Source organism: Cyprinus carpio, chromosome A18, assembly GCF_018340385.1.
Source record: "Cyprinus carpio isolate SPL01 chromosome A18, ASM1834038v1, whole genome shotgun sequence".
NCBI lineage: Eukaryota > Metazoa > Chordata > Actinopteri > Cypriniformes > Cyprinidae > Cyprinus > Cyprinus carpio.
Window position 1 is genome coordinate 25,924,134 of NC_056589.1, and position 17,154 is coordinate 25,941,287.

At 33.8% G+C, this 17,154-nt stretch overlaps 1 protein-coding gene across 2 annotated transcripts; it reads left to right on the forward strand.

The window, feature by feature from the left end:
• The first annotated feature begins 548 nt into the window (after positions 1–548).
• On the forward strand, positions 549–15,579 carry LOC109108939 (Golgi integral membrane protein 4-like). 2 transcript variants are annotated; one of them, XM_042775659.1, is made up of 16 exons: positions 550–1,122; positions 4,070–4,144; positions 4,416–4,465; positions 4,694–4,747; positions 4,905–5,055; positions 5,280–5,362; positions 6,204–6,287; positions 9,267–9,398; positions 9,500–9,739; positions 10,810–11,075; positions 12,083–12,159; positions 12,718–12,782; positions 12,944–13,132; positions 13,384–13,452; positions 13,542–13,628; positions 15,020–15,579. In XM_042775659.1, the coding sequence occupies exons 1-16, from the start codon at positions 837–839 to the stop codon at positions 15,161–15,163; spliced, it is 2,052 nt and encodes a 683-aa protein (XP_042631593.1). In that variant the 5' UTR covers positions 550–836; the 3' UTR covers positions 15,164–15,579. The 2 variants fall into 2 exon arrangements, with proteins under 2 accessions (XP_042631594.1, XP_042631593.1); XM_042775660.1 differs by lacking the exon at positions 6,204–6,287 and having other exon boundaries at positions 549–1,122.
• The last annotated feature ends 1,575 nt before the right edge of the window (positions 15,580–17,154 follow it).

Genomic DNA, 17,154 nt, shown 5'->3' on the forward strand with positions numbered 1-17,154 from the left:
ATAGATATATATATATATATATATATATATATTATATATATATATATATATATATATATATATATATATATATATATATATGAAAATGTAGGCTAATTTATTCCTGTGACCTTAAAGCCGCATTTTCAGCAGTCATTGCTCCAGTCTTCAGTGATTTGTTTGTGGAAACTAATGCACTTTACTGTGATTCCTCGAAGAATAGAAAAATCAAAAGGACAGCAATTATTTTAGAACAGAAATCTTTTGTAACGTTATATAAATGTCTTTACTGTCAAATTAATGCCACCTTTCTGAATAAAAGTATTAATTTATTTAAAAATAGAGTTGGTGTTCCCAAGTTAATGACTCTTTTTAGAATGAATATTTTTAAAGTTAAAAAAACAAAAACAAATTAGTTTTCATCTGCAATTGAAAATATGATCCAAATTGCTTATTTCCTTGCCTGTTCTGGACATTTTTTGAGATATTTTCACACGCACGCCCCTCCCATCATAGCGAATCTCTTTTGATTGACACGAACCTTGACCAATCGTAGCATTTGAATGTTTGTGAGGGGCGGGATTTCCTTCAGCTTCATCGCTGGATGATCTGTTGCAGCTCTAGGTGACACGTAACTAAAGGTGCGATTAGGACTCTCTAAACTTCAGATAATTAGTAAAAACACAGTTTTTCATTATGTAGAAAACTTAACAGAGCTTTGATTGAGCACGAGGACCGACTACAACCGGATTTGTTACTTTTTTAATCTGCTGAATGTCTTTGGAAAACTTGGCAAAACGTGTAAACATCTCAAACATACGAGTCGCACGAGCAACTGTACGCAATTATAATGTTTCATGAGGAATCTGGGAGAGGACGGAGCTTTTTCTATACTGAAGAGTGAAGAGAAAATAATTCCCTGGAAAGTTTCTGTGGAATCCGGGAGAGGAGGGAACATGGGCAACGGCGTGTGCTCCAGGAAGCAGAAGAAGATTTTCCAGTCCCTGTTACTGGTCACAGTGGTGTTTGGGATGATATACGGTGGGATGTTTTCTTACGAGATGCACAAACAGCTGAAGAGGACAGAAGAGATGGCCGTGAAATACCAGCAGCACCAGGAGTCTCTTTCCGCACAGCTTCAAGGTAAAAACACACGCCGCCGCGATGACGTCACGACGCAAGAAACAATCTGCGAAACATTGATTTTTTTTTTTTTTTTTTTTTTTTTTTACTGTGAGTGACCGTACTGTTGGTCATTTGATTGTGGTGTTATTGTTAAAGCTCCAGAGAGGTCATCTAAAGTTTTAGGTTTCAGTCGCATAAAGGAATGTAACGACATGATAGATGACATTTTTTTTTGAATACACATTAACTGAATTTCTCTCGTTTCTGCAAGTTTCAAGACCTGTTCATGAAAATAGAATGTTGCCTACTGGTTGAGAAAGATCTAGATGGTAAACAAAACCTTTGTAGGTTCAGATCATATACAATTACACTGCTGTTTAAACGTTTGGGATCAGTAAGATTTTTAATATATTTAGAAGTGTCTTGTTCATCATGGTTGCATTTATTTGACCAAACATAAAAAACAGTAAAATTGTGAAATATCATTACCATTAAAAATAATGGTTTTCTGTTTTACTATACTTTAAAATACCATTTATTTCTGTGATGCAAAGCTGTATTTTCAGCATCATTACTCCAGTCTTTAGTGTCACACAATCCTTCAGAAATCATAATAATATGCTGATTTATTATCAGTGTTGAAAACAGTTTTGCTGCTTAATATTTTTTTTAGAACCTGTGATAATTTTTTCAGGATTTTCGATGAATAAAATTAAAAAGTACAGCATTTATTTAAAATAGAAATCTTTTCTAGCAATAGTTTTTATCACTTTTTTTAATCAATTTAACATCATTGCTGAATAAAATCATTAATTTCTTTCAAAATAAATAAATAAATAAATAAATAAATTTGGGGGTAGGTGTTGAATATTGGTTAAAGATAATCAAAGGATTGTTAGTTCAAACCATTTCAATGATTCCATATAGCAATACACAAACTTCATCTACACACTTGACTAACACACTCCTTTTCATGCAAATCAAACTGTGTTTTGATGCAAATCCATCTTTGCCACAATTCACACAGTGAGGTGTATTTGAAACTGATCCAGAAAAAATATTTGTGTCTGATACACCCTGCAGGCAGCTTCCGCTGTAAATGCTCATTTTTATGCAGAACATTTAGTTGGCAACCAGCTTGTTTCAACCTGTGCCTAAAATCACAGTCTTTAATTCTGTTGTCCCACAGAGATGGGATCTATGTTAAACTGTTGGTGATTAAACTACAGTTTTGTTGCTTTGCCATGTGGACTTGCCTTTCTGGACAGAAATAAATAAATTTAAATGCTCAGAGCTCAACAATAAGATTTTTACAACAAATATAATAAAAAAATTAAATTGTTATATATATATATATATATATATATATATATATATAATATCTATATATATATATATATATATATATATATATATATATATAATATATATATATATATATATATATATATATATATATATATTATATATATATACATATATATATATATATATAATTTATAACAGCCATTTAAAAGTAATTTTATAAATTAACAATATATTGTTTTTTTAATATGGTTCAGATTTTTGTCTTGATATCAACAAATATTTTTAATAATTATTTTTTAGAATATATTTGTTTTTATAAAATGATTTATGTTTTTATTTAATTTCCTGTGGTAAGAGATTTAGTTTTTTAGTATTTAATTTTCGAATTATTATATAATTAATTATAAATTATAATATAAATTATAATAATTTTAAATAAATTGTTCTGTATTTATATAGTTAATATTTGTCTTGACAATAACATGTGAACAACATGAATAATAGTTATTACGAGAAACTTTTGTATTTGTTAAACAAAAATGTAAATATTAGATAAAATATTATGTTTTATTTTTATTTGTTTATTTTCCTGCTATAAAGACTTTTAATAATTTAGATGTGTAATTATTATTGAATTCATTATGCTAAATTATGCTTAATAATTTAGTAAGTTTTAATACTTATTTTATATTTTACAAAGTATTAAAAGTTTTATAGATGTTTGGGACGTGAGATCTTTATTCTTACAGGTCTCTTGTGTCCTGAGCATATGTGCTGTCCATTGCACAAACGATTTTATTGTACCACTAGGAGGTCTTATGTAGAGACTGTTTGACAGTCAACCGTGATCACTGCCTTTGAGTCCTAATCACTGCACACCCTTTTTAATCAGTATAATCAGTACTCAATGTGTCAGTAATGTAATGATGATTATGATGGGAGGATACAAGACCAGACGCAAGGGGTCAGAGGATGCAGACCACGTCTTCACTGTAATAGAGTAGTTCAAGAAACAACCTACTCTGCTGGACAAACATAAATAATGGGAGGAAAACTCAGTCAGGCTTCATTTCCTGTGGCATTTCAGATTTTGAAGGAGGGCTGTTTGCACATTCACAGCTCATGTTACGTATAAAAAGTCAGTGCACTCTGAGCGCAGCAGGGGCAACCTTTCATTCTGATGCCATTAGTGAGAAATTAAGAGGGTCGGATATGGCACTCAACGGGACAGTGGATCACACAGTAGGAAAAATCTTCAGAAATAGCTCAGCTCACTTTACTTTCTGACTGTGGTTCTCCAAAAGCTTCTGGTTGATGTGGGGTTTAGGGCTGCATGATTCTTGCTAAAATGTGAATCACGATTTTTCTTTCTCCATGGGAATTCTCTCACACGATTGCACACAGGACTTTCAGTTATAATAAAGTGCTGAAGGAGGTGAATGAGCGTTACATAACCAGTGCTTTGATGGCTGTATCTGCGCTGATTTAGAGGGGATGAATTTAGAGATTCAACTTCTCACCAAGCCTTAAATCACAGAACAGTGTTGCTAAAAAGTTGCCTCTTTGAATCTCTAAGGATGCACTTTTACTCTGAAGTTTGTCTGGATGTCAGTATACCAAAACCAAATCTATTTTTCTCTCTCTTTCTTCCTCTCAGTTGTGTACGAGCATCGTTCCAGGTTGGAGAAATCTCTTCAGAAGGAGCGTCTGGAGCATAAAAAATCCAAAGACGGCAAGTTTGTTTATTATATTTGACAACATCAGTGACTAACGGATGAAAAGGGAAATTATGAAGTGTAATGAAATCCTGTAATTTGCATGATGGATAAACTGGTGCAGCCCAAAGCCACTATGTTATAAGATCCTAAGAGCATTTGGACACTTTTATGCCAAACTGAAAATACATGACTGTCATTGCACTAGGAATAAACAACATGTGATAGCATAAACAGTATTGCATTTTTTTCTCTGCTGTAATACTTGCTTTTGGTCTTTCCTCACAGATTATCTTTTATATAAAATAGAGGCTCAGCAGTCTCTCAACAAAGAAAAGGTTTGTTGTTTTGAGATCTTCAGCATAAAGGATGAGAGTAAAAACTTGAGTTGTGAGATGCAGGAGAAGCTTTGCCCTGCAGTCTAATGCTCATCTGGTTGTTTGTATGAGAATGACTCACATGTTTCTCAGATATCACGGCCTGTGGCTCTCTGGCATGGCATTTAGATGTGCAGTGATGATGTGCATACACAATAACCAGGTCTGTTTGTATTTGTTTGTTTACAGCAAGATTCCGGCGTCAGGTTTAATTCTCTGCATTCCCAGCATCAGATTTTGAAGGTCAGTGGGGAAAACACATCTACATGCTTGTTTTCAAAACAGATGGTTTGTGATGTACTGTAAAATATGCATGTCTTTTCTTCCCACAGCAAACACAAATAATTCACTGTTGTGTGTGTGTGTGTGTGTGTGTGTGTGTGTGTGTGTTTACCATCAGAACCAGCACGACGAACTAAAAAAGCAGTATTATGAGCTACAAGAGCAACATCAGCTGCAAGAAGATGAACACAACAAGGCATTAGATGAACATAAACAGAGGCTGGACCAGCTTCATCAGACTAAAGAGTCAGAGATTTCTAAGCTCAAAGGTATTACGTTCTCACCATCTTTCTCATAGCAGTCACTTAGCAACACCCTTGCATCCGTCAACTAAAAGAGTCACGGTGGTGTGTTTTTGCACAGGCAAGGAATGTGAACATTTATTTTGACCTGTGCATCCCACAGTTGTTTTTGTCATCTACTGGTGTCTTTATGGTGGAATTACAAGCTGCGGTCATTTCAGCTGACTCTCTTTTTCTCTGTTCTTCTCCAGAGAATATATTTAACCTGCATGAGGAGAACAAGCAGCTGAGAAAAGCTCATCAGGAAGTCTATGTGCAGCTCCAGGACACCAGGGTAATGCCGAAAAACACTATGGGTTTTGTTTTATACTTGCACAATGCTTCAGCTCGAAAGTAAAAGCTCCAACTTTTTAGAGCAATAGTACAAAATATGTGTTATGGTTATTAGTATAATTAAGCCATTGGTACCTTTTGCCACAGATGAATGGGTGAATCTTGTGAAGTCAAGACATGTCCATTATGGCAGCCCCCCAAAAAAAAAAAAAAAAATACAAATTAAATAAAATAAAGAAAATGAATGAATAAATAAATACGTAAATGAAAATTAGAAAATATATTTTGCATGAAGAAACTGAATTCTTTTTAAAGACTATTTGAATTTTTTAAAATTTTAATGTCAATAAAATGCACATTCAAAGCATGTTAATATAAAAGTACATCGTTTTATTTCTTTATTAATGTATATTTAATTAAAGTGTTTATTTAATAAATGTAATGTAATATAAATATTATATTTATTTGTTTAAAATGTTTTTAAATCAGTACAACGGGTGTTACAATGATGTAATTGTTACTGTGCTTATAATTTATTACAGTACAATACGTTACAAATTAGGGAGGAATTGTGCTTAATTGTTGTGATTTGAAATAATTTCTCATTGCAAAATATACTACTTTTTTCTTTATGCAGAATATATACATGGATATATTTTTCTTTTGATTTTTGGGAAAATTTACCCGCAAATGTTTTGACGATTTTGCATGAAATTCACCTGATTAGAATTTATATTTCGCCATGATCCTTGATCCACTTCAGTTGCACTATCCATACATGCATTCAGTGTGATTGTCCTGAAAGCTTGTATCTGTGTTGCCTGTGATGGTCCTTTTTGTAGCAACAGCACAAGAACTTAAAATCTACCCATGACCAGCTTGTGTTGACCCTGGAGGACCACAAGAGTGCGCTGGCTGCAGCCCAGGTTAGGGTGTGTGTGTGTGTATGTGCTTTAAGCAGTGTGTTTGCTGTGCATGCATCCTGCTGACCGATGAAACACTGAGCAGGGCATATCCTGTAGGAAATACAAGTCTAGTTTCACATAGCTCATGTAAGCAGCTTGCAAATGGCATGTATTTATTTCTGCACCCATATTAGCAGGTTCCAGTAGTCACACTGTCTGTGTGTGTAAGCAAAGCAACGCTGTGTATCAGATTTGTAGCTGAATGTAGCATTTCAGGACTGACCCTATTTTTGCTGCACAAGATAATTAGTTGCTAAACTTAGCAGAAAATATGGTGAATGTGAGCTTTAAACCTATCAGCATGATCTTTTGCAATATTTTACACTTTAATAATTACTGTTGTAGTTGCCCCCGTTATACACGTATACTAGTCAAGTCTATAATATATATATATATATATATATATATATATATATATATATATATATATATATATATATATATTTGCATACTTTGTATGGTGAAATGTTGTTATCACAGAAGCTCAGCAAATGTGAAATATTGTATTTTTTGTACAAACATACACAAAATAATTTTGTTATATTAACAAAATAATTTTATTCATGTTATTTTAGTATCATTAAGATACTATTGTAGATTTAAGATTTTTTTTTCCATTTAAATTTAGTTTCATTTTATTCTTATTTGTCATTTTAGTAGTTATATATGTATACATTTTTATTTCAGTTTTAGTTGAGTTATTTTATTTTAAGTTAGTTACATTTCTAAATTAACTAAATTAAAATGAGAAATGCTGCCTTGGCAACTAGCTAAAATAAAAACTGTTTATTTATTTTATTTCAGTTAACATTTATTTTTTTTAAATTTTGTTTGTTTTATGCTTATTTATTTTATAGTATTATGTAAAATGAGCTGAATAAAGGTGCAACACTCACTCTTCAAAGTTCAAGCTTTATTAATAAAACAACATGTTATTTTATTAATAAAGCTTGAACTTTGAAGAGTGAGTGTTGCACCTTTGTTCAGCTCATGTTTTTCGATTTTTGGTTGCACCTCCCCTTCTGTTGGTAGAGCACCTCTTTTTACATTTGTTACAAATAGTATTATGTAATTAAATATTTATTACAAAACTGCATTTTTTTATGTTTTAGTTGACTATAATACCTGTTTATTTTATATTTAATTTTTTAAAGAAAAGTTTTTTTTGTATGTGTGTAATTAAATTACATGACTTTATGTATGCCTGTGTGTAAGTATGTATGTATTTTTATTTATTCATTCCTTTACACATTATTTGTGTGTGCTGTGTATTTTCATGCTTAACAATATAAACCAAACTCTTTTGGCATTTACTGTAAGCTGCAACAATTAAGTTGCATTTCCTTTGCAATTTGCTTGAGAAATGTTATTTGTATGGCTTCGTCGATGAGGTTCCTTGGCAGTTAGGATAGGCAGCAAGGCAACTCACTAGGTTTTGATGCAGAGCTGATATGTTAACCCAGAAATTATTTTATTTTCTGCACAGCACTGCATATCAATTATGCAGCAAAAATGCTGTCAGTGTGAAAGCCGCCCCTGATCCTGCTGATGCAGTTAGACTGCAGAGCCGCTTGCGTGAGCTGTGTCAAACAGGCCTAGCCTGCATTTCAACTCCGGTCGCATTCCACAAGGTCATAATAATCTCTTGCACACGCTCTCCTTCTTTCACTTGCTCTACAGAACTTCTTGCCCTGGTTTAATATGCAAAAATGTGCATGACTCTGATAAGCCATACATGCTGTACTTCCTGTTTACTCGCTCTGTCTCTGCGGCTTTGTGAAACAGATGTACAGATGCTCATTAATTAGGACTGTCACTATCTGCTTTCTCAGGATGATAGGGAAGGATGCTGGGAGGCAGTGGGTTTAGCGTATGTGTGTGTTTGCACAGTTCTTTCTCTTTTCAAACCCACACATTCTGAGTGTTATTTTCCTTCCATATGCTTCCAGCACTTGCCATTCAACCAGAAAAGAAAAAAAAAACGGGTACCCAAGTGAAGGAGAAGTGGGACAAAAAAGGTTAGATTAGGATTGCGGCTATTTGGGTATGAATCGAGGATGATAAAACATTAGTATGGTTTAAAATAATGATGTTTTGACATCATACCTTAGCACTGTTTGAATAACAGACCCAAATTTTTAGTTCTTACTTACTTCCTGTGTAGATCTTAACTCTAATTTGTGTTTGCACCCATTCAAATTTTGCAATTTGAATAGGTGCAATTTTTAAACTAGAGCAAAAAAAAAAAAAAAATATTAGAAATGTGTGTGTATATATATATATATATATATATATATATATATATATATATATATATATATATATATATATATATATATATATATATTTAAATATAAGTTTATATAAATATTAAATACATGAAATAAAATGTGGTTTTGTAGTATTTGTTCAATTAAATAAATTTTGCTTTAACTTTAAATTATATGCTTTTTAACCCACTGTTGTATAAACATTAAATGATTAAATATGTATTAAATATTAAATAAAAATCAAAACCATGTAGTTGTCTAGTATTTGTTTTAAATTAAATAAAGTTTGTTATAAGTTCTAAAAATGTACTTTTGAACACATTTGTTTTAAAACATTAAATGATTAGATAATTTAAATATTATAATGTAAATAAATTTCAGGCCATTGAATGTAGTTTTCTAGTTTTGTCAATTAAATACAGTATGCTTTAAGTTATCGATGAGTTATTATTTATATAGATTGTGCTGGCTTTCATTCTGTTCTTGGTGTTTTTCACCAATAATGGTCTTTAATATCTCTTTCTCTTCTGCCTTTGGTCAGGTTCTTGATTTCAGCTTGCTGTGTTTGTGGCCTGTTTCAGCTCACCACCAAACATTTCACCAGTGTATATGAAGCTGTCATTCTAATGTGTTATATTGTACTGATGTGGTTGGTCTTGATGTGTTCCAGGTTCAGGTGGATGAATATAAACAGCTGAAGGAAACGCTCAATAAAATGCCCAGTTTGAGACATGAATCTGCTCAGCTGGTCCAGAACAGGAACGCAGAGGAGCCTCATCAACCCCAAGATGCTCAGCCAGAGGTACTGAAGCTGTTTACCCATCATGCATTCAAAATTATTGTTTTTATTTTCTTTTCAAATCACTCATGTCACTGAGGTCTGTCTCATGTGGATCGCGTCAGGCGGAGAAACATGATGAGGTTCAGAAGCCTCAGTCACAGCACAGGGAGGAGGAAGGAGAAATGGGAGGAGCTGAGGAGAGGAGGAGAGAGCTGGCAGAGGAGGAGATGGAGCAGGCCGGGCAGCCACAGAAGCTGGAGGAGGAGTTTGATGTGGCACATAATGAAGCGGAGGAGGAGGAGCCAAAGGCCAACCAACCAGATGAAAACGCACTGGAGAGGGAGCAACATCACGGTCATGAGGTCAGAACTCTTCCAAACACAAACATTAGACCAGAGATGCCTGAAATCAGGGCCCGCGGGCCAGAGTTGTTCTGTGATGATTTGGCCAAATCTCAAAACGGTGGAAAAATAGGAGAAAAAAACCAAAAAACATTTATATTTATATTTAGCTTTCATTTTAATTTTTTATTTTAATTTTAGTAATTTTAAAACTTTTTTCCATTAACTGCCAAGGCAACATTTCTAGTTTTTTATTTTATTTATTTATTTTTTTATTATATATTATTATTATTTTTCACATTTATAGGGAAAAAAAACATCACATTTTTATTTATTTATTTTTTATTTTATTTTTAGAGAATATAAGTAGATTTTAATTTAATGCAACATTAACTTTTGGCCAACAGTCCTCAATCAAGTTTGATTTTTTGAGTTTTGGCTCTTTATGTGAAATGTATGGCACCTCTGTGTTAGCCAGGTTACCAATAAACTAGTATGCCTACATCACCGTTCAAAAGATTGGGGTCTGAAAGATTTTGTAATGATTGAAGTCTCTTAAGCTCATCAAAGCTGCATTTATTTGATCATTACTATTACTAGATTTGATATTAGTATAATTAAAAAAAAATCTGTTTTATGTTTTAATAGATTGTAAAATGTAATTTATCCCAGTGATGCAAAGCTGAATTTGCAGCATCACTACTCCAGTCTTCAGTGTCACATGATCCTTCAGAAATCATTCTAATATGCTAATTTGCTTTAAGAAATATATTTGTTCCAAAAGGTAGGCAGCCAAATAATGCTGTTTTGTAAGATACCTTATTTTCAACTAAATTTGAAAGGCAAAAAAATAACAATAATTATAAATGCATTTATTCTGTGATGAGAAGTACCTCAAGAAAAAAGTTCAATATCATTAAATCATTATTTCATGCAATATTTGTGTGACCTATTATATGTTTTCATGCTTATTATTATGAACATTGAGTTGTCATCTTAAACAATCGTCCATTCCTGCGTTCCTGCGTTCCTCAATCTGCATTCTGTTTGGTTCTCATTGTAAGGCCTTAACTCTTCTGTTCTTCCCCCAGGTGGCGCCAGCTGAGGCTCATGTGCAGCACGTGCAGGTGGAGCGGGGGAAGTCAGCGTATGAACAGCAGCGGGAGCAGCAGCGTCTGGCTGCACAGCTGGCGGAGGAGCGCAGACAGCTGCACCTGCATCAGGAGGCCCTGCACAAACAGCAGCTCCAGCAGCAGAAGGAGAAAGAGGAGAGGCTGCGTCTGCAGAGAGAGAAAGAGGAACAGCAGAACAGAGAAGCCGATCTCAAAGAGCAGCAACTCCAGCAAGAAATGCTTCGGTCAGAGACCCTCCCTTGAGTTAAGCAGTTGTGAATTGATTTTAAAAAGTGAATTTTATTAGGAATATTTAAATAAAGCAAAAAGCTATGAGAGATTGTTTGTTGCAGTGTATTTTACCACAGTTTAAGAGTTGTGGGCATCAAATCACTGGAATGGTCGCGACAACAATTTATTGTATAAATAATATAAATGAAATGGGTTAAAGATGAGACGTCCCATTTTGGTGTCCACATCAAATAAAATTTACAAAAAAAGTGGTTTTATATACATAAAAGTATATTAAATGCAAGTAAAGTGACTACTTTAATGTTTCAAACCATTTTTGTGAATATAAAATAATATGGGTGAAATAATGTTCCATTGTCTTTCAGTGCAACAGATATATTTACAGAATGTAAAAATTAACACATATTTATTCCAATATGTACTTATTAAAATATATTAAAGAATAAATATCATATTTTAAATAGTTAAAAACTTCTTGCTGACAAATGGTAAAACCTATTGGTTTGAAGGATAGTAGCAAAGATTGGAAAATATATAAAATTACAGTTAATTAGTTTTTGGGTGCTGCACTGTGATCCTTAAATAGAGTCTTTTAATGTCATCTAATGAATCTTGTTCTATATAAACTACACTGAATGTCATTTTAGTGAGTGTCTTCTGTAAATCATGGTAGAAATGTGTGATAGTTATTATTTATTTGCTCAGGAAAAAAAAAAACTTAACACATTCTAGTCTACGAAAAAAAATATTAAAGCTGTATTATATTTTTTTATTGTTTTGATGCTTGAAAACTCCTTTTCGTCTTTGATCCAAATGAATAATAATAAATGAAAATCAGTAAATAAATGTTTATTTCATTTTTAACAAAAACTGTTCCAGCAAGCATCTTTCTGCGTTAATGAATGATGGTCATGTGTTTTACTGTTCTTTTCACAGTGATCTAAGCCAGGAAACTCTAATGGTTTATTTTATAAATCCTTTTATTTTCTGTATTTATCAGGAAAAAGGCACAGTATGAAAACATGGATGCTGATATAGTCCAGGGAGAAGAAGAGCCACAGACAGCTGAGGAGAAAGGTGACAGCTGATGTGCTTTTACATCATATCAGTGCTACTTTTACTAAAAAAATGTGATTTTTTTTTAATGTTTGGTACAGTTTTATTGGCTTTGCATTATATGTGACCTTAGACCACAAAACCAGTCATAAGGGTAAATTTTTCGAAATTGAGATTTATACATCACCTGAAAGCTGAATAAATAAGCTTTCCTTTGATGTATGGTTTGTTAGGATTGGACAATATTTGTCCGAGATGCAACTATTTGAAAATCTGGAATCTGAGGATGCAAAAAAAAATCTAAATGTTGAGAAAATCGCCTTTAAAGTTGTCCAAATGAACAATGCATATTACTGATCAAAAATTAAGTATTAATATATTTACAGTAGGTAATTTACAAAATATCTTCATGGAACATGATCTTTACTTAATGTCCTAATGATTTTTGGCATAAAAGAAAAATCAATAATTTTGACCCATAAAATGTATTTTTAGCTATTGCTACAAATGTACCCCAGTGACTTAAGACTGCTTTTGTGCTCCAGGGTCACATATTTTTTATTTCTCTGTCATTTGTAGAGGTGAATGTGCACCATGAGGAGGCGAGGCAAGATGAAGCAGACCACGTTCATCGTGAAGATGAGGTGCGTTACCTTATGTTATTATAAAAACATATACATGCACCAGTATAAACAAGGCTAGGACACTGATAAAATGTTTTTTTTTATGTATATGTATATATATTTCTAAATATATTTGTTTTAACCCAGTGTGTGTAATGATGATAAATATGTGGATCTTACAGCGACCTGTAGAAGCGGAAGTTGATCCGGAGAATGACCCCAACAACCAGGGTGAGGATGAGTTTGAGGAGGCGGAGCATCAGCAGCCTCATGAGGAAGAGGAGGAGGAAGAGGTGGCACCCGTTGGCCACCCTGACATGCATCTGGCTGTAGAGAATCAGCACCAGCCGCCCGCCGAAGAACAGCTGGTGGTAAGTGACAGAGTATTTGCAGCTGGTATTTCCAAACCAGTAGACACGACAAGTTTCTAGCACCATGTTTAAAATGCATTTGGAGAAGTAATGTGATTTGTCTGTGGGTTAAGATACAAAAAAAGTAACAGAAAACAGACTCAGGAGGAGTATACATTGATTTAGTTTGAGAAATCCCTGTTGTTGACATCTGTGGGTTATTTATTATGCAACCGAGAAATTCTGAAATGAGTTTTGTGTGTTTTGTGCAGATGGCTGGAAACCCAGACCAACAGGAAGATGCTCTGGATGAGCAGTACCAGGAAGATGGAGATGATGAGGTCGGATAACAATTGCAAATGCACACACAGTCCTAAAACGAATAAGAATTGTTATTTGTTGCCTAACTGTGATGGCTTTCTCTCTCCAGGCTCAGGATGAGCTGGTGGATAATCAGAAGCGTGAGGCAGTGCGGGAGGAAGAGGGAGACCCGTATAATGAGGAGAATGGAGAACAGGTACAAAAGTCACGTGAAGTCAAGACACTCATCCTGGGCAAGTTGTGGCCTAGTGGTTAGAGAGTTTAACTCCTAACCCTAAGGTTGTGGGTTCGAGTATTGGACCGGCAAACCATGACTGAGGTACCCTTGAGCAAGGCACCGAACCCCCAACTGCTCCCCGGGCGCCGCAGCATAAATGGCTGGCCACTGCTCCGGGTGTGTGTTCACGGTGTGTGTGTGCACTTTGGATGGGATAAATGCAGAGCTCGAATTCTGAGTATGGGTCACCATACTTGGCTATATGTCACGTCACTTTATTTATATAGCACTTTATACAATACTGATTGTGTCAAATCACAAATTGCGCTATTTTCAGTTCAGTATAACAAATCTTTAATGTTTGTATTTAATATTTCTTCTTTGTACCTTTATTCAGGTATTAATTTTTTTTTTTTTTGCAATTTTTTTTTTTTTCTGCAAGGATGCATTAAATTGATTCAAATATATATATTCGCAATGTTACCAGTTTTAAAATGTGAACATTCAATTCATCAAAGATTCCTGAAAGAAACATATTTTCACACAAATATTAAGCATCACGAGACTTTCAACATTGATAATAATCAGAAATGTTTCTTGAGCTGCAAATCAGCATATTAGAACGATTTCTGAAGGATCATGTGACACTGAAGACTGTTGAAAATTCAGCTTTGTCTCACAGGAATAAATTACATTTTATTAAAATCTAAAAGGTTTCTTTTAAATTATAATAATTCTTCACAGTATCACTGTTTTTACTATATTTTGAGTAAATAAATGCAGCCTTGATAAGCATAAGAGACTTTTTTCAAAAACATTTCAAAAATCATACCAACCATAATGTTTTGAACGGTGGCATATGTATATTAAATGGATTAAATACATAACTGTCTTTTAAAGGATTGTACACAATGACATAAATGACCAACTTATTCTAGAGTATCAAAAATTAGCAATAATTTTTGTTTCTTGTCAAAAAAGTTAAGCTGTTGGTTCAAAGACAAAGATTTTCTGGTCACTGTAATGTATCTCGGATAGTTATGTAGTGCTTACGTCTGTACGTTTTCACTTATTCTTTTGTACAAGCTGCCGCAGTAACTGTAGACTGTTGGGTGCGTCAGATCGATTGCAGTGTCCGGTTACTGCCATGAGTCCAGCTTCACTTTAAACATCTCTCCTCTGTTTTCACCTCATCTCTTAGATTCAGGGAATGTTTATCCACATCTGTGCACTTTTAAACAGAAAGGTCACCCAATATTAAAAATGTGTCATCTTTTACTCACTTTCATTTTGGGCTAAACCCATCACTTTTTTTCTATGAAACAGAAATTTGTAATGGTTAGTAGCAATATTTTTGTTTGTCTGTACAGGAAGAGGCCAGAGATCAGGATTTAGCGGTGAAGCAGGATAATCAGCCCGCCCAACGTCCCAATGAGGAGAACTACGAAGAAGAAGAAGAGGTGGAGGAAGACGGCAACGGTGATAAACCGCCCGGTCGCAGGGCAGAAATGTGAGGTGATTGAAAGCAAGGACAGCCAATCGCTGCTACCTGTTTGGATTGGGTTTCCCACCCCGTCGTCTTAAACATTGTGCCGGAAACGGTTCTGTTGGGTTGTTCTGATGAACAGGAAACAGGTTTCACTTCTGGTCTGCGTGACACTGAAACCGAGATGCACCAAAATGCCCAACCACTTACAGACAAACGTTCTGCTGTCTGCCTTTACTGTACATCTGTCTGTCATTTCTTGTGAGTAAGTTCAAGAATGCTCTTATATCTTGTGTTTGATTTCTTCGACTGGACGACAAATCTGAAAGCACAGATTTCAACCACCAGAGAGTCTGCACTGAAAGTTTTGCCAAGTGCCTTTTTTGATCACTCGTGCTCCACATTCAAGATACATTCAATCTTTAAAATAAAACAGCCTTATTTTAATAGTTAAGACTGATTCTTGATGGACTGGCAGCATTGAATCCTCACCTGGCCCCACACAAACGTCTGGTGTTCATTCATCCATCTTATCGATGAATAATGCAGGATGGGTTTGGCAAGATGCTTGGGTCAACAGGAATGTTTACATGTAATTCATGTAAACAGTAGCTGTCGAAAGCTCAAGTTTTTAAAAGTTACTGTATGTGCTTATTTACCATAATTGGATTATATGCTGCCTAGATGGGAACCAAAATCATTCAGTTTAATACTAATTATCATCTGCTTTTCACTAAGTGCCTCACGGAGATTATATTATATTTTGTTGAATGTCTCCATTATGGAAACACATTTTTATCTTTTTTTTTGGACCTGCCAACTACTATTGTAGTATAAACTAGTACTAGTATTCTACATGCTACTGCACCGAGTCCTCTAAGTCTTATTATCACTGTTAGTCTTTAACACAACATCAGACAGCAGAGAAATGAATGGCACATTGGAAATGAGAATTAATGAGACATAATATTCACATGCAGAATTTTAATATGAGACGAGTAAACAAAATTGCTGGATTAACTTACTCAACATGATTTGTTCTGAATGTATGCTAAATCACTACAATATTGAAAAATTTTATTTATTTTGCCTTTTCATATATATATGAAAGTGACAAAAAAGTGACAAAAGATTATTTCATTATATATATATATATATATATATTATATATATATATATATATATATATATTATATATATGATTATATATAGTATATATATGTATATATATATAAAATAATCTTTTGTCACTTTTTTATTTTCCAGGACACATAGGATTTTTTGATTTATTAGTTGATGTAATATTGGTTAAACCAGCTTTCCTGTTAAGTGTTCAGCTTTAATACTTTAAATTTAAAATGAATATCTATATGTGTACAGACCCCCCCCCCCCCAGTTTTGTAAAAGTAAGTCAAATATAACCGTTCTGAGAAATATTTTTGTGCTGTTTTGTTGATAAAGGAAATGTGAGAGGAATAAAAATTGGTGGATTTAATGCTCATCCTCTTTTAATCATGCACAAAGTCTGGCGGGCCAAGTTTGGTGACCTTGAGCAGAGGGGAGAAATCTCTTTGTCTAACATAAATGTAAAAATAAACCCAAAGCAAAATGACACTGCTTTCATCCTGCAGTTCCTGGAAGGCTGATGTTGAGAAGCTGCAGTAAGTGACAGCGAGGGAATGTGTAGACTGCAGTTCTTCAGTCAGTCAGAAGAACAAGAGCTTCAGATGAACAATAAAACAAGACAATCAAAACTGTTTTCTGCTTCTCATTCTCCATAAAAAGTACAAAATTGGTTGTTTTTTGTGTAGCCTGCCCGTGTCTGTATCCTCTGCCTTCTATGGACCTGATTAGTTTGTGTTTGTACCATATATATATATATATATATATATATATATTATATATATATATATATATATATATATATATATATATAATATGGATAGATAGATGTAGATATGCACATGTGCATATGGATAATGCAGCTGTAAAGAGTCATTTCAGAAACGCAGGGGAAAC